This window comes from Amphiura filiformis, chromosome 9 (assembly GCF_039555335.1).
Source record: "Amphiura filiformis chromosome 9, Afil_fr2py, whole genome shotgun sequence".
Classification (NCBI taxonomy): domain Eukaryota; kingdom Metazoa; phylum Echinodermata; class Ophiuroidea; order Amphilepidida; family Amphiuridae; genus Amphiura; species Amphiura filiformis.
The window spans coordinates 30096379-30123931 of NC_092636.1; the positions used below are offsets into that span (position 1 = coordinate 30096379).

At 38.5% G+C, this 27553-nt stretch overlaps 1 protein-coding gene across 1 annotated transcript; it reads left to right on the plus strand.

Annotated features, from left to right (window-relative positions):
• LOC140160039 (uncharacterized) lies at positions 1-27094 on the plus strand. Its single transcript, XM_072183308.1, has 13 exons — positions 1-398; positions 3934-4054; positions 4394-4561; positions 5402-5536; positions 9448-9606; positions 12159-12719; positions 12847-13001; positions 13219-13483; positions 14163-14636; positions 15976-16248; positions 17057-17253; positions 24979-25110; positions 26198-27094. The coding sequence occupies exons 1-13, from the start codon at positions 33-35 to the stop codon at positions 26336-26338; spliced, it is 3147 nt and encodes a 1048-aa protein (XP_072039409.1). The 5' UTR covers positions 1-32; the 3' UTR covers positions 26339-27094.
• Positions 27095-27553: the final 459 nt, after the last annotated feature.

Genomic DNA, 27553 nt, shown 5'->3' on the forward strand with positions numbered 1-27553 from the left:
AAAATACTTGAAGTTTGTAAAAGAGAATCAAGATGGCGAACGGACAACTGCTTCGGAGTGGTCAATTTGCAATTTGCGTCCTATTTCAAGTCGGTATTTCCATTTCTTTATTCAATTTTCAAATCGTAGAAGCCGATTTTCAACGTGGGTACACAAGTAGATCTGCATTTATGGAACTTGGAAGGTTTGACGATTGTGGAGTCGATTCCTCACCTATAGATAGCATTTTTACATCAACAAGAATTCAATGTGGGCTAAGTTGTCTACGTCAACCTGGATGTCTATCCTATGAATATAACGATGTGAATAAAACTTGCAATTTGCATTCGACAGGTGCGTTATTGAATCTGATACCAAAGTTTGGGTTCACGTATGCTGATGGTGATCAACCTCACACGGTAAGTCGATAAGACAACATAGCAAGTTCAATGTATTACTCTTTTTACTCGGGTTAAAAAAATGATTTCCCTTTTGCAAGGCAAATAAAAAAGAACAATTAACTAACCATTGTTCATTGTTTGAAATTCAAACATCGTCAAAGTCAAATAAGTTATGTTTGCGGAATTATTTTTTTAAATAATAATACACGGTCCTCCAGGTCTAGAAATAATTCACTTATACATGCATGTATAGATATTGTTGCAGATTTTGAATTTATTTTCTTTTGTAATAATTGCTTCTGTTTTAAGGAGTCCCACTCCCATTATACCCTTTTCAGGTTAGCCCCTGTTGAAAAGTGTGAGAAATGCAATGGGTCGGTACATGTTATTTGTTTACAAACTTTCATATCTGGTAAGATTTGGGGGGGGGGGCAAGTTATTTAAAATCACAATACACAATAATTTTCCGTATGGTTTAGTACCAGAGTTTCACAAATTACTGTTACACTTTGATTTGGTCCCCCATTTTACTGTTTTCTATCGGGTTTACACATAGACTCACAATAAGAATTTTTTTTTCACAATGGCATAGCCAAAATACAAGGTGTCCCATAAAAAGTTTACATGTAGAAAATGAACCGCATTTCGTGATGGTACAACAACACAATGTCATTTTTTCAGATATTATTTATTCATCTTTCTTATAACTGTTTGCTAAGTTTCAATTCCGTATCCTAAAAGCAACCTAACTTACGAGCGCAAGATGACAGGGGTGTCAAGAATGGCTAACCATCAAAATATCGCACAACGAAAGTTGAACACACGCACATCTTTGTTTTCACATTTTTTCTGTATTACTTTTTATGTTTTTCTTATTTTTCATTGTGGAACTTATTGCACAAAAGAAACATATTGAAAAAAATAAATATTGTACACTGAAAATAAATAAGTTTTAGAGCTTCTTGACTCTTGGTGGTAACAACTAAGAAGATGGTCATTAGCGAAGAACACGTTTTTCTGAAAGCAGTTCTGCACGCTGTATCTCCTGTCATCAACATAGTGTAATGAATAACAATCTTTTGCATTTAGGCCTTGTTTGGACAAAATGTTGGATTTGTTGACTTGAAAGTTGAAATCGTTTCTGTTTGTTTTTACATTTCTGACTAAACTCTTGAAATAAAACTGAACAAGTTTTATTGTTTGTTTATTAGAATAAAATACTGTATCTGCCATGTTATGGCTGGGCCTAATCAAGTGCCCCGCCAAATGCATGGTGGCTGGGACGGTGGTATGAACCTCGTATTACATTATGTCACGTAAAGAGCTTGCTCAGGAATGCGTGGAATGCGGATTAAGTACGTAGGTTGTGAACTTGACATTCACAGGGGTACTAGTTGAGGGTACATAGATTATGTCATGAAAAGGATATTTATATTTGTTAACATTAATTTAGATTATTTTCAAAAATCTACATTTAACCTTTTTTTGGGACACCCGTAGGCCCTATATGTGTCTCATGACCGGCAATTCGTCCCAGGAATATTATGCATATTAGATCCGTATTTCGTCCAAGCCACTCTACTGGTGTATTTTGAAAGCAGGTTTACATTCATACAGTGTGTAACAAACAAAATATCGTTTTCCGTATAGGCTGCAATTCCTGCAATTTGTCATAATTATGTTGGATGACATATATCGGTTTATGGGCTCTACCAGATATAAAAGTTCGTAAAGAAATAACAAGTACTGACTGACCCATGGCATTCCTCACTCATGATAAAGTTGGTTTAGGTCATGTTAACTTTTTTCAACGCAGCACCTCTTCAATTTTTTTTTTTTCTGTGTGGTGGTAGATATTGATGAAAGTAAAATCCCGAAATTTGAGCTTCATACTCCATTTCGTTTTCCCGTGGCATCAATTTGAAATTTAGAGGGGTCAGCGTAAAAAATGTGTCGCAACGCGAAAGACGATGTTTGGAGGTCCATAAATGTATAAAGGAACCATTTACAACTTTGAAAAGTATGTATCCTGGGGTACTTATTTGTGTGTAATTCAAATCTGGCATCAGAAAACTTGTAACTCCTTTACTTTAAAAGATATAGGGCCCTCAAAATGCAACTTCGTCCATCCGGACCAACTTTGGGGGGGTCAAAACTCCAAAAGTAAAAATAATTTTATTGTCCATTTTTTTGCTAGTCAGAGCCCTTTGGTAGGACATTACTCTTAACCAATATTGAGCCTATTAGAATATTTTTAGCTGAGATATTACCCATAAAAACCCCAATTGTATTTTTGTAACCCCCCTGAAAACCAATGTCAGGCATTTTGATCCACCATCAACTGGTACAACTCTTGGATTTCTGGAGAATGCAATGGCTTCACCATCAGTATTGCATTCTCCATGTCATTTGCGAAATCAAAAATGTGTACAACTTATGAGAATGCAAACCTTACTGAGGTGTTGAAGCCATCGAGTCCCAAAGCCAATATCTCTCAGAAATGTTGTCCAAGGACATATCTTCAACATACCTGAAGTTGATGGTGGGGCAAAATGTCTGACATTGGTTTTCAGGGGGGTCAAAATGTACAAAAAATGTACAATTGGGGTTTTGCATGGGTAATATCTCAGCTAAAAGTATTCTAATAGGCTCAATATTGGATAAGAGTAATTTCCTACCAAATGGCTCTGACTGGCAAAAAAATGGACAATAAAATTATTTTTACTTTTGGAGTTTTGACCCCCCAAAGTTGGTCCTGGATGGACGACGTTGCATTTTGAGGGCCCTATATCTTTTAAAGTAAAGGAGTTACAAGTTTTCTGATGCCAGATTTGAATTCTACACAAATAAGTACCCCAAAATACATACTTTTCAAAGTTGTAAAGGGTTCCCTTCAGACATTTATGGACCTCCAAACGTTGTCTTTCGCGTTGCGACACATTTTTACGCTGACCCCCTAAATTTCAAATTGATGCCACGGGAAAACGAAATGGAGTATGAAGCTCAAATTTTCGGAATTTTACTTTCTCATCAATATCTACCACCACACAGAAAAAGAAAAAAATTGAAGAGGTGCTGCGGTGCACATCCCTGGAGTTGACATGGAATGGGTCAATTTGTTGGCCAAATTTTATATAGGGCCTACTATCATGATCATGATTATACTATAATAGTAATTCATCCATTCAGTGCAATATGTCGATTGTCGACGATATTCATACTGATCCATTCAATCAATCAATCAATCAATCAATCAATCAGTCAGTCAATCAATCAATCAATCAATCAATCAATCGATCGATCGATCGATCGATCGATCGATCAATCGATCGATCAATCGATCGATCAATCAATCAATCAATCAATCGATCGATCAATCGATCAATCAATCAATCAATTAAAGAATCAATCAATCAATTACAGATTCACTGATATAGCGATATATGATATACCATTATGTTTTGTCATTGCCCCTAAATAATAACAATAATTATATAATTTTGTATCCTGACTGGCACATCTTGTTTGTTGTTTATTTGTATGCGTCATGCAGGGAGAAATTCGTCCTTGTTCCACAGGACCGTGCAACCCTGGGCAGATCTGCACCGAGGAATGCGCACCTAATGGCTTCACGTGTACATGTCCCGAAGGCCTCACAGGAGATAATTGTGATGGTAAGACACGGGAATGGGAAGGAAGGAAAGAGGAGACAGAGGAAGAAGAGAGAAGAAGGTGATAGAAGGAAGGAAGGAAGGAAAGAAGGAAGAAAACTAATGGCTGTTTGTTTGCGGAGAGGCATGGGGAAGGAGAAAGTAAATTTCAGAAGGGTCCACAATTTTGCCTCAAAGTGATAATTTCTTGGGCGCACGTGATGGTAAAGGTCAAGACTGGTTCCCCTCAAATCTGGCGCCCTCAACCAAAGAAAGTCTTGAAAATTCAGGACATTTTTACAGACAGCGTGTACTACCGTACAGTTGAACTATTTTCAATTATTTCTTTTTATTTGTTGACAGGCTTGATTCCAATAGACGGTGGTTTTTCAGAGTGGGGTAATTGGACACAATGCTCGCAGAGCTGCATTATGACAAGTTACAGGAACTGTACAGACCCAGAACCAGTAGGAGCAGGCAATCTATGCTTAGGCCATAACACCAGACAGCAGCAGTGTGAATCGTGCAATGGTAACGTAAATTTGAATCATTTTTTGTATCCTTTAAAGTTTGAACAATATTTTTAAAGTAGTATTATTGTAGAGAAATATAGAGAAAAAACATTATTTATAGAACAAGTGTGCATAGTAGAGAGAAATGCAAAAAGAGGAAGAATATATACGAGAAAGGTTTTTAACATAAGTCTCCACAAACGTAAATAACAGCCAGTGAAAATAAAATCACTGACCATCTTGGATTTGAACACCGGAATTCAAAATTTGACACCGTGCTATGTGTTTTACCATTGAACGCTCAGGCATTAAATATTTATATTTGACACTGCAAAACAATGTCCAGCATTTAAACACCTTTCTAAACACATCAGTGCCTTCACAATTTAAACGTGTTCAAATACTAAACATGTTTAGAGTAATGATGGATAATGTGTACCCATTGAACATTGATCTCGAAGAATTCGATACCCAATGTTAAGGCGATGAAAAAAACCCTGTTCTACGGGCGGGCGGACCTTTCAAGGTTGGGCTTATTTTATTTTATATTTTTGCAAATGACCGCAAAAATCACAAAAATCTGTAAATATTTGCAATTTGGGGAAATACAAAAAAAAAAAAGTTCCTGATATTTCCGAAATTTGGGTTGGCATTTATGTATACAGGAATTTTTTTTCCTAATTCTGGTAAAATCTGGGTCGGTCGGGCCCGTAGAACATGGTTTTCTCTTTTCGTCACCTTAGCTTTATGAAGTGATCAATACAGGTTTGGGAGTGTAAAACATAATCTCGGAGTTTTATGTTAATGTGATATTATATTAAGACTTTTTTTGACGTATAGCACTTTGTTCCCATTTCAGTTCACCCATACATTGGATGTCTTGCAACTGGTTTAGTAGACGCATTGGACACTGAATTAGTCTACACAGGATCTGCTAATTCAGTGGATTATTGCATGGAGCTCTGCGCTGCTGTTGGATCATTCAAATATGCAGGTAATATCGGCTATTCAGTTGAAATCCATACACCCCTGTGGAAGACATTACCTTAATCTTCACACAGGGCGTGCAAATGGGGATACCTGACTGACTCGATTTGAAATCTATACCTTGTGGAAGACATTACCTTAATCTTCCACACAGGAGGTGTGAATTGCAAATGGGGTTACCTGATATGTGTGACTCGATTTGAAATCAATACCATGTCTTCCATGGGGAGGGGGAGGTATGGATTTGAACTGGAATAGCAGTATATCTTTGAATATCTGAACAAATTTTAATTTCGATAAAGTATATATAATTTCATTTAAGTATTGGTGTTCATTTAAGCATTGGAGTGTGCCATCACCATACAGTAGATAACGGATGAAGTCATACTGCAGTTACTGGCCGTTTTCCTATACACAATACACAGTGCTCTTACCATTGACGCGTAACCTCTACAAATAGCGTATGTTAGAAGTATGGGTAATTGCCTAGTTAACGTTGCTGTGTGAAAATAACCGGCCAATATTAAAAGTACTCTTCTAAAATTCTAGAAAATATAGTTTTGTAACATGTCCTAAATTTTTAGCTAATTTAGATGTTTGGAAATATTCGTACTTTGGTGTTTTAGTGTATGTTATAGGTAATAGTACATTGCCTAGTTAACGTCGCTGTGTGAAAAATAACCGGCCAATATTAAAAGTACTCTTCTAAAATTCTAGAAAATATAGTTTTGTAACATGTCCTAAATTATTAGCTAATTTAGGTGTTTGGAAATATTCGTACGTTGGTGTTTTAGGAAGGATATGTAAACGACAGATAACACCAAAAAATATGAAGACATTATTTCCAAACCGTGTTAAGTCTGCAAACCACCATGCTTCTCATTTTCAAGAACGCTGGTTAACAATAAGCAGAGTATTGTCTCATTTCGTAAACAAAAGCCACACAGAATTGTTCTCTAGCGTTCGCTTTATAATCGTTCACCCAACTGAAACTATAATACCAGCTCATTGCTCCATTGCACAGTAAAGCAGAAACATATGTTGTGTGGATTTAACCAGAGAAGATTATGATTTAATCAGTTGAGCTGTTTTCAATGAGTGTTATCTTGGTTTAATAGCTTTTAATGGGGTTTAAGTCCTGCAAAGGTCGTGGTGAATTCTACTGTAGACATGACTGCATCATGTTACATGTATACTATACATGTAACATGATGCAGTCATTGTATAGCCTAAGTGAAGTAGATAGTTGATGAAGTAGTGTGCAATCAGCAGTAGATAGTTGATGAAGTAGTTTGCTATCAGAAGTAGATGAAGTAGTGTGCTATTAACAGTAGATAGTTGATGAAGTAGTTTACTATGGCGCAGTGTAGGCCTACTATTAGCAGTATAGATAGTTGTTGGAGTACTGTGCTATCAGTAGTAGATAGTTGATACAGTGCTATCAGAACTCATCCGCTGTATATAATCCATGAAATAACTTAACATCAAAAACAGATATATCAGATAGTTGAAAAAGTAATGATTGTTTGTATATAGATTATTCAAACGCACATCAATTAAAACCGTTTCTTAACTAGCACAACAATGAAGTATTATTATGGGACAATCATATTGAGTTTAGGCTCACAGGCTTAGGTTGATGAAGTAGTGCGCTATCAGCAGTAGATAGTGGATGAAGTAGTGCGCTATCAATAGTAGATAGTGGATGAAGTAGTGTGCTATCAATAGTAGATAGTGGATGAAGTAGTGTGCTATCAATAGTAGATAGTGGATGAAGTAGTGTGCTATCAGCAGTAGATAGTGGATGAAGTAGTGGGCTATCAGTAGTAGATAGTTGATGAAGTAGTGCGCTATCAGCAGTAGATAGTGGATGAAGTAGTGTGCTATCAATAGTAGATAGTGGATGAAGTAGTGTGCTATCAATAGTAGATAGTTGATGAAGTAGTGTGCTATCAATAGTAGATAGTGGATGAAGTAGTGCGCTATCAGTAGTAGATAGTTGATGAAGTAGTGCGCTATCAGCAGTAGATAGTGGATGAAGTAGTGCGCTATCAATAGTAGATAGTGGATGAAGTAGTGTGCTATCAATAGTAGGTCATGAAAACGTTTTTAAAACGTTATTGAAAATATTTTGGGCAAACATTTTTCGCAAAATATTTTTTCAACCTCAAAATAACATTCTGTTTAGAATGTTTTGTATCAAATTTTCAAGAATGTTTTTGGAATGTTATTAAAACGTTTTTATACCCTTTATATAACCCGAAATTTAAACGTTTTCTGTAAAACATTTTTGTTTGCTGAGCAGTAGATTATCCAAAAATGTTTTTTAAGGTTATGAAAACGTTTTATACTCTTCATATACCCTTTATATAACCCGACATTTAAACGTTTTCTGACAACCTTTTATAACCTTTTGCGAATGATGTCGAAAACGTTTTGTGTTTACTGGGCTATCAATAGTAGATAGTGGATGAAGTAATGTGCTATCAATAGTATAGATAATTGATTAAGCAGTTTGTTATCAGCAGTAGATGAAGTAGTGTGCTATCAGCAGCAGATAGTTGATGAAGTAGTTTACTATCAGCAGTAGATAGTTGATGGCGCAGTGTACTATCAGCAGTAGATAGTTGTTGGAGTACTGTACTATCAGTAGTAGATAGTTGACGCAGTACTGTGCTATCAGAACTCATCCGCTGTATATAATCTATGAAATAACTTAACATCAAAAAAGATATATCCGATAGTCAATAGTTGAAAAAGTAATGATTGTTTGTATATAGATTATTCAAACACACATCAATTAAAACCGTTTCTAAACTAGCACAACAATGAAGTATTATTATGGGACAATCATATTGGTTTAGGCTTTACACATAAACGGTTCCAAAAAAATAAGTCCCCCCCCTAAGAATTTTTTGGTATAATCCAAAAACGGTTAGATCAATTCTCTTGTTTTAAAGTTTGGAACATAGGCTGATTAATTATGCATCAAGTGAACGGGGTTTTGTTGTTATCTTTTATCATCATCACTGAGAAATACAGCCATTTAAAAAAATTTCGGCAAAAAAAAAAAGCTGCACTTTTCTACATAGGCTTTTTATGCATGACTTTTGGTTTCACACCTCTTTCATTTGAAGAAAATTAATCAAAAAGGAATGTTTCTTTATTTTTTAAAATTAAAATAACTTAAGTTAAGATGTTCATAAATTAATCTTTACACATTTCAAACATGTTTTATGGTTCAGTGAGTAATCATATAGCCATTTATGAAATTTTATTCATCAACAAAAGTTGCACTTTTCTAAATTGGCTTTATGTATGCATTAAAACGAGTAAATCTAACAAGTTTTTCATTCTAATTAAATTGATTAGGCAGGAACAACCGTAACTTCAATGATAAATCTTGTGGTTAGATCTTTTATGCTGGATCCCTATACACCTGTTTCATTGCTCATTTCTTGAATGGTTCAAAAAACATTTATGGGAGGCCGTTATCAATACTCAACTTGTTACAAGCGGACAAGTGAGGGACTTTGCAGCAAATCCTGCAGCATGCGGGGAACCAGCTTGACCAATAGCAGAGAAGAACGATGCTTGGAAGCCATCTCAAATGACGGAAGGCCTATTCATTATTGAAAGACATTAATAAGCTGCAGCATTCATTTTAATTTATTCACTGAACCATAAAAACTGTTTTTGAATTTGTGACACCTAAATCAGGAAAAGCTTAAATTTAATTAAATTTAATTATGCTTCTTTTTGATTAAATTACTCACTTAAAGGAAAAAAATTGCCAAACACAAATTGAAGCATAAAAAGCATATGTAGAAATATGCAACTTTTTTTGGCCGAACATTTCATCAATGGCTGCATTTTGCGATGAAGATGATAACAGTGTCTCTGTTTATATGTTTTCAGCAATGGCAAAAACCAAATGTGGATGCATTGGAAGCAGGGAAATATCACCTGATCTCTTTGAAGAGGAGTACTGTAAGAAGAAATGTCCAGGAGACGACACACAGATATGTGGTCATAAGTACGGCAATTGGTGGTCTATCTATGAATTGGTTACACAAGGTTTGTCAAACTATATAATAAAATCATTTAATCGTAACAAGAAACGCACGAGACAGACTATAGTATAATAGTGTCCTTACTGCTCTATATGGTCCATTACACATTTTGACTTCTAATAATTATACCATAGAGATGTTTTTTTTGTTGATAATCTATGATTATACAAACCGCTTGTGCAATTGAACTCGAAACTTGGAATTAGATTGTTTTGACAATAGGCCTCTATTCATGTAAGGAAGAAAACACCACACTTTTGACAAAATCAGGCCACCTACATCTTATGGGATTACTGAAGGATTTTGGAAGGGTGACTCAACTGACGAACGAGCTAGGACATACTTCAATTGTGGTTACATACCACTAATAGTAGGGATGCCCACTCTCAATACAGTTTCCACTAGAACGATTTTTCATTTACTGTGTGCGTGCACTCACACACGTATTGTCTATGGAGAAACTGATCGATACAAGAAATCCCAGGCATGTTAAATGGCGTACATACTTGTTTTGATCCAAATGTAGGCCTATATCAGGGTGTTTCAAGAAATTCCTGATTCCACCAGAAAACATTCACCTAACTTTTTCCTGTTTGGTCAGTAAATAGAGAGGACCTTCCTGCATGAAGAGATCAACTTTTTTAATGAAAAATTTAATGAGATGAGAACTACAACAGGTTGAAGTGACACCATTCCGTGCATCAGGTGTTCAAACGCAATTATCTCCAAATTTGGAGTGAATCAGACAAGCAAACTTACATACTCATAAAATTTAACTATTTATGAAGACAAAATGTGTAGGATGTTAAGAAATTTAAGAATGTTTAAGCCTACCGCGGCCCATCTCAAATCATGCACTTCCCCGTGCACTTCTTACTACCATGTCCATTTCATAGGGAGTATAAAAACCGGGGACCATCATGGCTTCCATGCACACAGTGTATTGCTCAATGTAGTAAAGATAAACTTTGAGTTGGAGCAAATTTCTCAAAATTGGCAGTGATTAATGTTACCAAACTTATGCCATGATGAAATATAATAATTTTTGAAGATAAAATGTGCTGACCGTAAAAGATTGAACTATGTTTAAGACTACCGCCATTCATTTGAAATAATGCACTTATTGTTCATCTCCTCTATGGAGATATTTTCCATGGCGGCCATCTATGATCATGCTTGCGGTTTCACCAAACAAACCATGGGTTTTGAGGTCTTATATTTTTTGTTGTATGTCAACAAAATCGATTAAATTTTCAGGATGATCTTATTTTCATGTTGTTATAAGCAAATATAATGTTCCAGATAACGCTAGTTAATAAATACATTAAGAAAAAGTACCTTAAAATTGCACTTTCTGTTAGTAATCCTTTTTGGACTTTAACTTTTTAAAATGTTCTAGCAGCCCTATATAAAACCGTAACACTCAAAAGGCCATATCTCTGGAATGAAACGTCCGATTAAGATTATTTAAACGCCAAAATGTTTCTTTCATCAATTCCCAGCCAATAAGTTAGGTCTGAATCAATTTAAAAGTACTTCAATTTTTAGTGGACATGCCTACTAATAGGCCTGGGCGATACATGGAAATACCATGCGCGTATTTTGTGGGGTGCTTTGGGGGTGCCAGCCCCCCGGGGTAAAAGCAGGGGGCGGCCAAAATGAAGGTGCGGCGGAAGAAGAAAGGGCGGCAAAAACGGGCGAAAACGAAGGGGGCGGCAAAATGAATTAGTAAATAAAAAAGGGCGGAAAAAATTTGATAAAGCATAAAATGTTTTGAAAAAATGGTACTATACATCAAAATGTGCTGCTTTTAGGGCGCTAGCGCCTGAAACCCTTTTTTTTTTTTTTTTTTTGTTGCTCTTCACTTTTTTAAACGACCGAGAAAAAAAATTGGGTCAACCTTTTCGGGCAGTTGAGGAAGGGGCGGCAAAATTGTATTTTCTTTAGCCCCCCGGGGTTAGGGCGGCCACGGTACGCCACTGAATACGATGAGTAACTATTTGTTTGCATGAAAAGACTGCATTAAAATCGCTGAAATTAATCAAGTTATAGCCAAAAAAGTACTTTTTAGGGCTTGATGCTTCAAAATGGTATATTTTCTCTCATTATATGACATTTTTGTTGTAATAGTACCAAAATTTATACGCACGGCTTCGGTTTTTAGTAAAATATTCGCCCTACCATATTGTAACTTTCAGCTTCGAGGGCGCACTGCCATTTTAAGGTGTTTACGGTTCAGTGCGTTAAAACAAAAAAAAGTCTCAGGTCAACCTATATCGAGTTTTTGATCATTTGGCATCTAAATCATATAGTTTCACCTGATATTAGTGGCATTTAAGTGTGAGAGTTCTGACTATGAGAAAATTCCACCTGAAATTAGCCATTTTCTCATTGAAACCCGTGTAATACATAATTAGTGGTATTTAACCTTGTGGTGATCTATATGAAACGCGAAGAGAAGTACAAAGTATTCATGAATTTATATGCATTGTTGTCTTAATAGCTACCATGCTTACAGTAATATAAAATTAAAAATGATAATAATGATCGTTTCAGGTGATACTTACAAAGGCTGTTTCTCTGGAGAGATTCAAAATGGCACAGTTCTGATTGCATACTTACCTACCGCCTTACCACCAATCCAAACTACTGTTGTCATGGAAACCACTGAAGAACCTCTAACCACGACGCCACCGGATGATCTCTGCCACAACATAACTGTTTGCACTAATGAGACAGTTTGCAACAACGCAACAAATTGTGTGAATGAGACTGTTTGTCGCAATGAAACCGTTTGCCAGGATCTGTTGTGCTCTGTTTGGGTTAACGAAACTTATGTAATGGGTAACCTTGGGAACGGAACAAACTTTGAAAATGGAACAGTGTTTGGGAATGGAACTATCGGAAATGCAACAATAGGGAATACAACAATTGTATCTGGTAATAGTAGCATCAGTGGAAGCGCATCCGGGAATGGAACAAGTTCCATGAATGGAACAACTTCTATGAATGGAACAAATTCTATGAATGGAACAAATTCTATGAATGGAACCAATATTAATGGAGAGTACTTGACAAGCACCTTGATGTACGGTTTGCTTGTCAATGGGTCATGTGGTCAATGCTGATGGAACGCCCTGTTATGTTAATAACGCTACCCAGCAGAATGGAACTATACAACACGGGGTACTGATTAATGGCACCTGTATGTTAGATGGTTCCTATTGTGAGATTGAAATCCTAGTTGGTGTCAATGGAACTAACGTAGAGAAACGTAGTGGAGGTATGGTGGACGGGAACTGCGTTTTGGATGGTACCCCGTGTTTGATGGACACTAACCTTCCTGGTAAAATGTTTAGTGGCTATTGTGACGAGATACCACCAACAACTACTGTTGAGGTAAGCTAATCAATCAATCAATCAATCAATCAATCAATCAATCAATCAATCAATCAATCAATCATCAATCAATCAAACTATTACGTAGCACACGTACCTATAAATCAGCTAAGTTGACTCTGGATCCAAAGGAGGCTTTAACTTAGGTGTCAATGTTTTTTATGACTTTTTGTGTTGCCGTGAAAATTTTTAATTATTTTCTTATTTTATCATTCAGACTGTAACAACAGAAGAGCAAACGACTGTAGAAACCTACCCTGGGTTGGATGTACGTGAATGCGTGGACGGTTGTTTGGCAAGGGACTTTAACTACGCCGGTCTGTGGAATGGCACCACGTGTACTTGCTTCAACACTTTGGCAGAGTTGGTTATAGAGTCCGATGACAGTACATCATGCGATGTTCTGTGTCCTGGAGGCGATACTGGAGGGAGCTATTGCGGTGGCGAGAATGCCAATACGGTCTATGAGTTAGATCTTCTTGGTGCGTATGATATAGTTAACTTTTACAAAATTAGTCAACCCCACCAATAGCCATGATAGCGAACCAAGTGAGTTCGATTTCTTAATTCCGAGCCATGTATGATATACCAAATAATTATGTCGGTATTACGTTGCCTCTCCCGTTAACAAAGTTAGCATTTTCACATCACATGCATGCCTCGGTTTTCTCTCTATAATTTAGAATACCACAAAGACAGATTGTTACAAAACCATACCAGATTAAAAAGATTGAAAGATCCGGGGTACTGCAGTCATAACGACCGCGGGAAATGACCTTCGCCCAAGGTACTTGGTGGTCCAACGTTGTTAGTCTTGCTATATCAACTGCATGCTACAGGAACTATTTGACTGCATGAGTTATTACCATCGATTCAGCTGTAAAGATGGTGAAATGTGCCGTATTCTTCAAGGCGCTCCTAACGTATCGCCGTACCTCTGTATTGTTTGGTTCGGGTGGTGCAATGTGATACAATTGGGTCCATGCAATACCGTTGCAACATTAATAACTCAGACTGAATTATTCAAATTTCCTACAACTAACCCAGTATGATTGTCATGATTTTCTCAAACTGACAAATATCAGATCGGTATAGGCATATACCGCCCCCTATTTTGGCGTGTATTTCTATTTACACAATTCCATGACCTTTGTTGTACAGGCATGACATACTGGACACAGCCCTTCAACACAGATGACCCTTCAGTTGATGGTGATGATATTGAACAAAGTCAAAACAGTCCTTGGGTGTGTGACGATCTACTAGACATCAAATGTACTGTAGCAGACACTGGCCGTCAATATGATACGACAAGTGACGTCTTGAGCTCTGCGTGTACCATTGAGGAAGGTCTCAACTGCACGGCGGCAGCTCAATCAAATTGGGACAACGTGACGTATACCTTCAATGACTATCGCACTGTGCAAACAACGGTAATGGTGAACACCACTCAACTAAACTGCACAAATTCTACCGATCCAGTCTCTGGACAGAACGTGACGACGTGTAGCAACGTGACAGTGGAGACATTGCAAAGTGTCTACGTGAATGAGTCATTTGTGAATACTGGGTGGTATATGAATGCTTCAACCGGCTCTTGTGAAGATTACCAAGTAGCATACTTCTGTGGACGAGGTGAGAATAACTCTTGTAATCATTAATCATATCTATATTTATTTGTCTCTAAGAATACTTAAATGCTTAATTCACGTATCCCAACTATGCTGGATTGAAGCAGCGAACGCAAGGCAATTTTTTTGTTTTACCGAAATTAACACTGTCTTCATGCAATTATCTGAGACATGTACAATGTTTTGAAATATGAGATGAACGGAATATAAAATATAGGGGCAATTTAATTATCTTAATATTATGGGGAAGATAGTGAATTAATATAATAAAGCATTAAAAACGCCATCATTTATCCACGTTAACGGCTACGAAACGATGTGAAAAATGGTGGCGCTATAACTTTATTTCGGGATCCAGTGTCACGAAATTGGGGAAGCATATGGAAAGGTTTCTATTCGCCTATTGCACGGTTCCGCCATATGCGAGGAGAGCCTCGAACTGGCAATAGACATGAAAGAAAGTATTACGTAACTTTACGCAGTGTTATATGACTTGTTCAATTCCCATTCAAGGATACTGTCAGATCAAGGCTCTCCTCGCATATGGCGGAACCGTGCAATGGGTGAATACAAAACCGATTCTCTTATAAACCATCTACGCACAGTTTCTACCTCGATACACCTGAGCACACATTTTCGTCCAAGAGCTTCCAAGCAGAGAACAGCAAGCAGTGAATTGTCTCAATCACAGTCTTTTATTACACTACTCAGTTGAGTGCATAGCATCGTATGAGCGGTGGAGCTTACAGCTACCAATACAGATCATAGCCTCTGTAATTGTTTTTTGTCGAAACCTCAAGTGTTCCCGTCATCCAATCAAAATTTTTTTTTTATATCAAACGAAAGCTAACACTTCCCCCTGAAACACTTTTCGTCACTAGGTCAACAGATAATGCAATTCAATGTTATAATAAGGCTAATGTGGTAAATCTGTTGAAAACTACCTATCCAAGCACATTTTGTGACCCAACTGTAGGTTTTAAAAGTCAAAGCCTCAAGTGTTCAAATTTTTAGGGATTCAATCATGTTTCACCGTTGTTCATCACCGATTAACAACGATGCGTCAAAATTGTGCGCGCATGGGCTAAAATATAAATCCGCTACCGCTGCATAATTCGACTTTCTGCAAAATATCACTAAATAATTGGAAAGGAGGACATGAAATTTATATTTGCCTCAGGGGGAACTTAAAACATGAATTTTATTTTTAATATGAGAAATTCAACCATTTCCCTCCCTGCGGGGCTCTCTGGCGTAAATAATGTCCCCTCCATTATGACAATAAACATAATCCGATCAATGTGGAGCCCAAGTCTCATAGAAACTCATTTATTGTTTTACAGAATCTGGTAAATTGGTTGGCTGCCATATCAGCGGTGATGTCAACGATACGATCATTAAGCGGTCGTCTCTAAATAAGTTTGATATAGAGAATTGCGGAGGCTACTGTTCTGATCATGGATATCGGCTCTTCGCCATGAGGAAGGAAACCGATGAATGCGCATGCGGCAACAGTATGGAAACCAATGAAGTGGCATTATCAATGTGTTCACAGACATGTGGCACTGATCGTGAGCCCTGTGGTGGCACTGGCGTGGAAAGTGTATATTTTACAGGTACGTAACAAAATGCGCCTGATGTAGAGCACGATAACATTTTGGGTGGAACCCCCAAAATATTAATTTTTGTATCAATATCTATCCCGCTTGACACCTGAATCCATAAATAGAGAAGAAGTCTTCACTTTCTATGCTGGGTCTCACAAACCTACTTTTTGAGCTAAAAAAACTAGTTAGAGCCTTTTGGTCATCTGTCATAAGGGTCTATAATGATCATAAAAATGCAGCGTTTCAAGGATCATTGCATAATTTGGCAATAAAAAATCTTGCACTTCTAATCATCATATTTGCAAAGAAACAACATCATAAACTTCACCTCTATCACTCGAAATATCTCGCACTTGATGAATTAGGAAGCCGAGTGCGACCTCAGAGTTAGTCTCCTACGCAGCCAGTTTAGTTACGCTTCCTCCACATGTGTGGAGGGCGCGTAATCTAACTGGCTTCTTAGGAGACTATGATTTGCGATCGTTCCGACATATTATCATAATCTGAAAATTATGATAATATGTCAGACCAACAGAAAATCATTCCGTTTTACTACAATATGGCGAATTTGACAGTTTGCTCATAGCAGTAAGTTGTGTAGTATTACAAATATGCAAAAATTACAAAAATCGGTTTTGAAAAAAATAAAGGTATATTCTGAAAGAAAAAAAAATCGTACATTAAGGCTTTGATTTCTTTCAATAATTATATACAAAATTGCTGTAGTCTATATTAAAGTAATTTTACACTTGACACCGTTGCTAACAATCTTGCTTGGAATTAGTATTTACACTTCTAACATTACTTCCACACCCAGAATGCAACATGCCTTTTAACATCACCATAGAACAGATGGATGGAGACTTGTACCACTATGACGAGGCTGAAGATGATTTTAAGCTCTGGTTTGCGCCTCTTGGTGATGATCCTCTTATTAGGCTGGATAACTTCACTAACGTTGGTTTAGAGTGGCAACTGTCTATTGATCTGGGAGAAATAAGAACACTCTCAAAGGTATGTAATTATAAACACCCCAACAAAAGTTTGGAAAGTGTTTTCAAGAATCTATATCTCAGATTATTTGTGACATGCTTATTATCATGTTGCCTATCAATGGATAGCTACTTTATTCCCCTTTACAATGACACCACATTTAAGACAAGCACCCTTTTCACGTTTGAGTACGCGTCTTGTGAATGAAGTGGGGTCTCAAACACAATGTGCCAAATTGACCATGCATTATTCTGGGCAGCAAGTTGTAATCTCGTATCTTCACAATCTGTTGCTTTTTCTCCGTTTAAGTGAAATAAACTGAGCTCAAAAAGAAACTTATAATTTTTCACAAGGTCATATCTTGAAATCCTGTCCATCAAATTGAACCAAAATTACACACAGGTTTACTTCAATACTCTACTCTTAACACAAAAGTGGAGGAAGTCCAGGAAGCTGTCCCATGACAGTGCATTTTGCTGTTGTGTCAGTTGGACAACTGCTTGGTTACTGACATGTGTTTTGAGTAGAGTATTAAAGTAATCCTGTGTGTAATTTTGGTTCATTTTGATTGACAGTATTTTAAGATATGACCTTGTGATTCACAAGTTGTAAAAAAATATAAGTTTCTTTTTGAGCTCAGTTTACATACTTCAAAATGCACGTTGAAATACGCAATCAGTTCGCGACTAAGAATTTAAAAATGTTATTGCTATTCATGATGTACATCCTGATCAATCATTGCCATGAGTATATCATTAAGTAGAACAATTGAAACACGAGTTCGTGATGGTGAGAATTATCGCTTTTTGGTTCATTTTGATTGACAGTATTTTAAGATATGACCTTGTGATTCACAAGTTGTAAAAAATATAAGTTTCTTTTTGAGCTCAGTTTACATACTTCAAAATGCACGTTGAAATACGCAATCAGTTCGCGACTAAGAATTTGAAAATGTTATTGCTATTCATGATGTACATCCTGATCAATCATTGCCATGAGTATATCATTAAGTAGAACAATTGAAACACGAGTTCGTGATGGTGAGAATTATCGCTTCCGATGATTCCCCCCGGCGATGCAAACTTACAGAGACACTGACCTGAAAAAAAATCTGATTTTAATTGGGAACAGGGGGAAATTAAATGCAAACTTCAGGTCTCCCCATTGTGCATTTAGAGTTGGGCACATAAACCATGAAAATATCCCGTCCTTTCGGAGGGGACATTAAGCCGTCGGGCCAAGTGTATCAATGGAAGTATTAGTGGTGTGGACCCATACAGTATATACCCTTTTCACATATCCCATCAAACAATATTATAAAGGAGGGTACTCCGGCATCATTCCACCGGCAGAGTGTCATCTCCCCGGGTATTCTGTTCTTTAGGATATGGACATTTTGGTTGGTGCTTTCATCGGAGAAAGGAATGTTCTTTGCGATGCAGTTCATGTATTGTAATGGCAGGCGATGACTGATACCTTTCGGAGGCAAAAAAACCCCCACCCTTTCTGTTGATAGTTGATCATCACCCCCTGATGGTCATAATCTATATAGCGCCATCTATCAGTGTTTATGTTAGATTCCAATATGGCGATCTCCATGAAACCAGTTCATGTAAATGTGTGAATGAAAACCCGAGATTAAAACCACTTTAATCAGAGTTATTACAAACCATCCTTGTCCACGATTATTTTATATGGTGTCAGAAAAGTCAACCTCTTGTGCCGTACTTCGGACATGTCGGTGAGTTTAACCCGAAACGTGAAGAATGGGACAATTACGTCGACAGATTGGACGAGTTTTTCGTTGCCAATGCCATAACCGACGCTGACAAGAAAAGGGCTATTCTGAATAGTGTTGTAGGCCCGGACTGTTACAAATTAATAGCAAATCTTGTAGCACCTCGAAAGCCAAAAGAGGCTACATATTCTGAACTAGTTGAGCTAATGAAGAAGCATTATACACCACTGAAGAGTAGTATTATGTACCGATTTACATTTGCCAATCGTGTGAGGCAGGCTGGCGAGTCAGTATCAGAATACATGGCTGCCCTACGTGCTATAGCCCAGGACTGTAAATTCGGGGACAGCCTCGATGATAAGCTCAGGGATCGTTTCGTAACAGGTTTGAACGATGCCCGTATAACCAAAAACTTAATGACTATTGAAGAGGACAAGTTAGACCTGAAAAAGGCCGTAGATACTGCAATGGCGATGGAGTTAGCTGCTACGCAAGCGACTAAGTTGACCAATTTGCAAACTCAGCAAGTTGATAGTATGGCTGTCGGCCACCACAATGCTCGCCCCCCGGCTTGCCCTCACAACCGTCCTCCAAGTGCCAAACCTAAATACCCACAACAACAGTCATCAAACTATAAACAATGTGGTAACTGTGGTAATAAACATGGTGCACGCTGTCCAGCTTATGGCAAACCATGCCATTCATGTGGTAAAGTTCTGTAGGTCGTCCAAGCACACCCGTACATACGCGCCCCCTCGACCTCGTGGTCGTAGCGTACATGATCTTGAGGTCAATGATCCTTATGTGCCAGAGTCCTCGGCAGAATACATGTATGAGTCTGAAATTCTGCCAGAATACCGTATTGAACATTTGACTTCAACAGTTAATTTTCAAGATGAGATCTACACGACCGTTAATGCCAATGGAATGCGCATGTGTGTAAAACTAGATACAGGTGCTAAATGTAATGTTCTGACAACGCACCTTGTCAAGCAACTCAGTAAACATAGCGGTGTGACTATAAATGTACGCAAGCGAACCAGTCTCATAGCATATGGTGGTACTCGCATCCCCACAGAGGGTGTAGTGACAGTCAATGTGAACAATCTTGATATAGATTTTCATGTTGTAAGTTTCCCAGGTGCAAAACCTCTTTTGGGTCTCAGAGGCTGTTTGCGTCTCGGTTTGATCACTCTGAGTCCTGAAGTGTTTGGAATACACAGTGAAATTATATACAAAGATTGATGCTCTAGCGGAGTACCCAGAATTATTTGATGATAGTTTGGGCACATTGCCTGTCACATATACTATGACTATGGACAACACTGTCACTCCCGTTGTTCGTCCCCCCAGGAGCGTACCCGCAGCAATGCAAGATAAAGTGAAAAGCGAACTTGATCGCATGGTCGCAATGAATGTGATAACTCCTTGTAAGGAACCTACAGACTGGGTTTCTTCTATGGTTGCAACACGCAAGAAACAAACTGATGAAATAAGACTATGCATTGACCCTCGTGACCTCAATAAAGCATTAAAGCGCCCTCATCATCCAACTAAGACTGTTGAAGAAGTTGCTGCTAAAATGAATGGGGCCACTATTTTCTCTGTTCTTGACGCAAAGAGTTCATTTTGGCAGGTCCCCCTTGATCACAGCTCGTCAATGCTGACATGCTTTTCATCACCCTATGGACGATATCGCTTTCTACGCTTACCATATGGCCTACGATCATCATCAGATGTGTTTCAACACGCTATGGAACATTTGTTTGAAGATATCCCGTGCTCCATTATTGTGGATGATATATTGGTTGGTGGTAAAGACAAACAAGAACATGACAATAATCTCAGACAGGTGTTGAACCGTGCTAGAGAGGTGAATCTGAAACTGAATCCTGCCAAATGTAAATTTGGTGTTTCTAATGTTAGTTATGTTGGACACTTGTTTACCCCAGTGGACTCAAGCCTGATCCAGATAAAGTCACTGCTATTACAGATATGCCAGCGCCAGATTCTGTGCAAGCCCTTCAGCGCTACCTTGGAATGGTAAATTATCTAGCCAAGTTCATCCCCGATCTTAGTGAAATCGCAGCACCGCTAAGAGAACTGACTCACAAAGATGTACAGTGGTGTTGGTATCCTAAGCATCAACAAGCCTATGATCAATTACAGAAATTGATAAGCAACGCCCCCTTACTGAAGTTCTATGACGTCACTAAACCAGTAACGCTCACTTGTGACGCTTCCAAGTTCGGACTTGGTGCCGCGTGTCTCCAAGATGGAGAACCTATCGCGTATGCCTCATGCACAATGACTTCCACGGAACAGAACTACGCACAGATAGAAAAGGAACTTTTGGCTGTAGTGTTCGCGTGTCGCAAGTTTTATCATTACGTGTATGGCAAATCTATTGTCGTGGAAACTGACCACAAGCCCTTGGTTACAATTATCAACAAGCCCATGCACGCAATTCCCGCTAGACTCCAACGCATGATGCTTCGGCTTCAAAAGTTTGACATTACTCTGGTCTACAAAAAGGGAGCCGAACTGTATGTCGCTGATACACTCTCACGCGCTCCAGGTCCTGGTGAAACTCATGACACTCCTGATCGCGAGAAATTTGAAGTTATGAGTATTTTGCCCATCTCTACTTCACGCATGACAGAGCTTCAGAATGCCACAGCGAATGACCAAGTTTTACAGTGTGTAACTACATTCATTCAACGAGGTTGGCCTGAACGTCCTACTGGTGTACCACAGTTCGCGAGACAGTTCTTCCTATTTCGCGATGAGCTCACTTTGACTGACAATATCATCATGAAAGGACTGAAAGCGGTCATACCTCAATCACTACAAGCCACGTATGCCAAGATCTTACATGAAGGACACATTGGCTCCGAAGCAACTAAGCGCAGAGCCAAAGACATTGTGTTTTGGCCGTCAATGACTCAAGACATTGACAAACTTGTGTCATGCTGCAGTGTGTGTAATAGCACAAAGGCACACCAGCAGAAAGAGCCCATGTTGAGTCATCCAACCCCCAGCGTACCATGGGGAGACTGTTGGAGTGGACTTATTTCAGTGGAATACCACACATTATGTAGCAATTGGTGACTCATTCTCCTCGTGGTTTGACTTTGCTCCGCTACGAGACAATAACATGAGCTCCCACTCAGTGATCCAAGTTTTGAAGTCCCAGTTTTCAACTCATGGCATACCACAGACTGTTATAAGTGACAATGGTACCCAATTTAGCAGTCAAGAGTTTGCTAATTTTGCCAAGTTCTATGACTTTCACCACATAACTAGCAGTCCTCAATACCCACAGGCTAATGGACTTGCAGAAAGCGCGGTGAAGCGTTCCAAGCAGTTATTAGAGAAAACCCAACGCGAGCAATCTGACTTGCACCGCAATCTGCTCAATGTTCGCAATGTACCTACAAATTCCTCGCTTGGCTCACCAGCGCAACGACTCATGTCAAGGAGACTGCGGACAACAATCCCAACAACTGAGCGTCTCCTTAAACCCAAGGTCAACCCCCATGTACAACAGAACATTGACAAGCGGCGCCAGCAGTGTAAATCGTCGTATGACAAAACTGCGCAACCGCTGACACCGTTGAAATCAGGTCAAACAGTCAGGCTACAGACAACCAAAGGGTTTGATCAACTCGGTGTTGTTGTCAAAGCTACAGGTGACCCCAGGTCATATATTGTCAACGTCAATGGAACTGAATACCGCAGAAACAGGCGTCATATTCTGCCTGTTAATGAACCAGCTCCAAAACATCAGTCAACAGCAGATAGTGACATTTTGGTTCATCCAGCATCAGAGCCACAGGCAGCATGCCACCCTCCCCAACTACAGGTTGCCCAACAACCAGCTTTGCAACAGCCAGCTATGCCACGCCCTGTAGTAACCGGCTCTGGTAGAATCTCAATGCCCAATACCAAATATAGTGACTATGTCAAATAATTTACACACAACAGTATGTAAATATACTGCACTTACATACATTGGCCCGTATTGCACAATACACACAGTTTGGGATCTACATGTGAAAGTGCTCACACTATTCTGTGACTTTTGCTCATCTGACTACATTTACATGTAGATTGCAATTATTTCACACAAGCATTCAGTATGTAAACACATGCATTTTACATACACATTGGTTATCTACCACTACCAGTGGATTGATTTAAAATTATGCTGCTGACTTGGACTTGCTTATAGACAATATAGATCTTGTAAATATGTTTTCTCTGCCAGGTAACACATGTTGACCATGTGGAACTATTACCATATTTTCCAGAACAGTTTAAAAACAGGTACTATACAAGGTGCAAAATAATTTGAGTTTTGGCATACAATGTTTGAGAGTATCACTCCATCATATTTGTTTTTGTTTTTTTTTCCAACAAGAAAAGGAAAGAAAATTGAGAGTTTTTATTTTATTATGTAAACAAAGACCTTGTATAATGCCAAACTATGCTTTAAAACAAAGCAAGAGTTCTTACTGTTACTGTTAAAAAGTGTTTGCTTGTTCAAATGTTACAAGTGTTGAAGTTCAAAGCTTTCAAAGAAAACTTTAATGTTGATTTATCAAATCAAAAGACTTTCAGAAACCCAAGCACATGAACATGTTTAGTTCATTGTACATTTCATATTAGAGATGTCAACTCTTATCATATCTAGAGACACATGATAATTCACACAGTGAGTAAACATAACAATCAATGTGTATTGCAGAGTAGTTTATTAGATACATGTAATTGTACACAAGATGTTTATCTAAAAAAGGAAGGATGTTGATAGTTGATCATCACCCCCTGATGGTCATAATCTATATAGCGCCATCTATCAGTGTTTATGTTAGATTCCAATATGGCGATCTCCATGAAACCAGTTCATGTAAATGTGTGAATGAAAACCCGAGATTAAAACCACTTTAATCAGAGTTATTACAAACCATCCTTGTCCACGATTGTTTTATACTTTCTAAGCGTTATCAAACATGGGGTCGTCATTGAAAGACCATCAGTTGCACACGATGTACAAGGATGATGTTCTCAGTGCCGCCGACAAGGGGGTTAAGTGGGTGTGTTACCCCCGGGCCCGGGTCCTAGGGGGCCCGTAAAAATAAAGAAAACATACCTTAATGGGCCTATAAAAGAGAAGAGACCTCAGGGGGCCGTTAAATAGGGGCCCTAACGTTCATTTCCCCCGGGCCCGTAATGGCTCTCGGCGACACAGGATGTTCCACCTTATATCACATGGAATTGAATACCTGAGTGGAAGAAGGGCACAACTCCATTTTTTTTTACAAAAATGAGTTAGATCCAGCATTTTATTGCCAGCAGATTGTTCTTCCTTGTGTGTGAAAGATGAGCCAAAATCCACTCTCTAAATAGTCTTCCACGTACACTTAATCATGGTTTTCATGGAAGAAAGGCCCAACTCCATGGAGTTGGGCCCTTCTTCCACAAATATTGGGTTAAAGAGGCATTTTGTTCATCCATGAAATCTGCTTTTCACTACAATAAACTTTCTTGCTAACCTATTACATGCTTCTACTTGAGCAATTAATGGATGATTAACAAATTTCTGTAGCTATTTATAACACATCTGCTTATGGCACTGGCACTTGCTGTATATTAGTGGAAGAAGGGCCCAACTCCAGCTCATATTAAGACCTGTACCGTTGCCCTGGAAACATCATCTATAATTTTGAATGTATGTACTATTGTATGTTCATGTATTAAAGGTCCTCTGAAAATGAAAACATTCTGCCTATAAAACTTTTCCAAATATTAAGTTTTTTTCTCTTAATATCTCAAAAACAGTTTTGATGGAGTTGGGCCCTTCTTCCACTCAGGTATTCAATTGTGGATGATCTGTAAAAGGGGAAAGGGTCTCTGGAGATTAGGGCGAGTTTAAAACAATCTGCATATTTCAATTTACCGAAATCATGACCTGAATGTATTTTATTCCATTTGACATGATATAGATCGTCACAACAGGCATGTACATTACTAAAATGAATCAGATGACAGGAGCAACAAGTTTCAGAATAGGAACCAAACTGTACAATGACTCTCCATTGGAACTTGTTACTGACGCAAATACACACGGAGCAATGGTAAGAATCTAGTGGCCACGGTTATTTCAATCTCAATCTGGTTTCGGGAACTTAATACTCTTTGTGCACTTTAATAAAAAGTAATTGGATCAACTTCCAAACCGAGAACCAAATAGGTCTAGCAGCCGTCTTTACCAAAAGTACTATTAAGTACATTGTGCAGTTATTCTGCACAGCAAACATGATTCGACCTTTGCAGTACTTAAACCTGGTTACTCCAGCAAAATCAATCGATAAAGTCTAGCCCATTCTCCACATTGAATGGTGGACAGTACTTTTGCCCAAATATGGCACTTGCCAATCAATAATCACCCACTTGAAATCCCTGGCTCGATCCACTGACCAAAGTTATGGACAGATATGGGAGTTGTTTTTGCTGTTATTTGTCACTTACATACCAGGGAGGTACGAACATTTGCAGATGCCCCACCAACTCAGTGTTTAGCCTACATGTAGTATATACATTATTCTTGATTGACATCAAGTACAAAGAATATCCGTCAAGTGGTTTAGCTTTAATGCCCTTTGGAAGAGAGCGGTCCACAAGTGAGTGATAGTCACTAAAGGTTGCATTCGATGCGTGCCCTTCCTTACTAAATCACCAAAGTGCAAATATTTCCAAACATCTAAATTAGCTAAAAATTTAGGACATGTTACAAAACTACATTTTCTAGAATTTCAGAGAGTACAAAACATTGTCGGTGACGTTAACTAGGCAATGCCCTATACCTATAACATATACTGTTTGTAGAGGTCATGCGTCAATGGTGAGAGCACCGTGCAGTGTGTATAGGAAAATGAACAGTAAGTAATAATTATATAATTTCTATTCAATGTGTTACTTTTTCTTTCTTTTATTGCAAAAGTAATTGGATCAACTTCCAAACCGAGAACACGTGATTATGAGCTCTTGATTTTAGAGTTTCTGGTTGGGAAATAATTATATTGAAAGTGTTTACTTTTGTTTTCTTCATTATTAATAATTGTCCCCTTTAATATACCATGCAAGTTATCAATTTCACCTCAACTCACGGTAGGGTAAATTGTAACGCTAATTGTAATTTGTTCCATTTCTTCCTTCTACCAGACATTCACAGTTAATGGCCTCTCTGTGGAGACAGTGCATACATTACCCAGATATGAATCGGCAAGATATGTGTTCATCTTCGTTGACGATTACATCGACTTTCCTGGAATACAACTAGCATTATACGGATGTAACACATAGATTGAAGAAGATGGGAGCCCCTGCTCTTCCAAGAAAAAACCCCGTAGTAGCTGCTTCAAAAATATTAGCAGATTCTGGCTTGTACTTGGGGAGCAGACCGGTTCATTATGTGACCTGCTACCACGAAATGAGCTTAAAGACGCAAGTCGGTAGTTTCGAGACGCCTTGGTTACTGCGTTGGTGTGCTATGTTTCACATGCACCTGTTCATTCCAGAAGTATGTCAGTATGTCATTGGTGGATGAGGGCACAATGGACTACTCGCAATGGATATACTACTACTACTACTGTATAGTTGAGTTAATTACTGGTAATTACCCCCTTGTGCTTGGTCTCTTTTCCTAGACGCCACGTTCCCGGAACCACCGCTAGGTGGCAGCACACGACTAAAGCTTTGAAGGAACACCTGAATTGCTTTCATATGCGTAATGCTCAGAGATGCCCGAGATATCTATGATGTAGCCACAATTTTGACATTGTAGCGCATGGAATGCCTTAGGATGGTTTCAAAAGGGTTGGAAACACTGATAGATATACGAAACAGCATAGATCTGGGCCAAAAAAGTGCATTTAATCAACAGCTCTACTAGACCCGTGACGTCTGCGCGACATCACGGGTCTAGCCGGGTATAGCCCCCTTCATCTGGCCAGACGCCACCAACGGCATCTATCTCTAGTTCCGAAAAATTCTGGGTTGGTCAGTTAATTGCTCAATGCCTCAGGGATGATAATTGTTGAATTAGTGGTCACACGTCTATAAGCTCTTGCTGACATCTTATCAGTAGGGATCAGCAGAGGTACACTTTTATGTCCTTTTTCATAGAGCAACTCAACTCTACTAGCTTGTACAGATGCGCGGCAAACAAAGAACATCAACTCAGTCAGCCAGGATGTCTTGAAACTGCCAACTTGCAACTTTAAACGCATTCCGTTAAAATAGGACACACATAATTATATAATATCAGCTAGCTCCGACTATATCTATAAATACACACGTGACCACCTCCTGCTGTAATAACAGGCTGTAGACAGGAAGTCAGGAAACGACCTCCGGCATAGTGGGTGATCTCCGTGTACATTTGAATGCAAAGGGGCCGCGACACCCGATTGTACAGCACACAACGACATCGCCTGGCTAATAATTACTTTGTCAGCAGAGATACTAAAATAAATACCCGGGATCGATACACGTGAATTTGCTATGCACGAGTTTGAT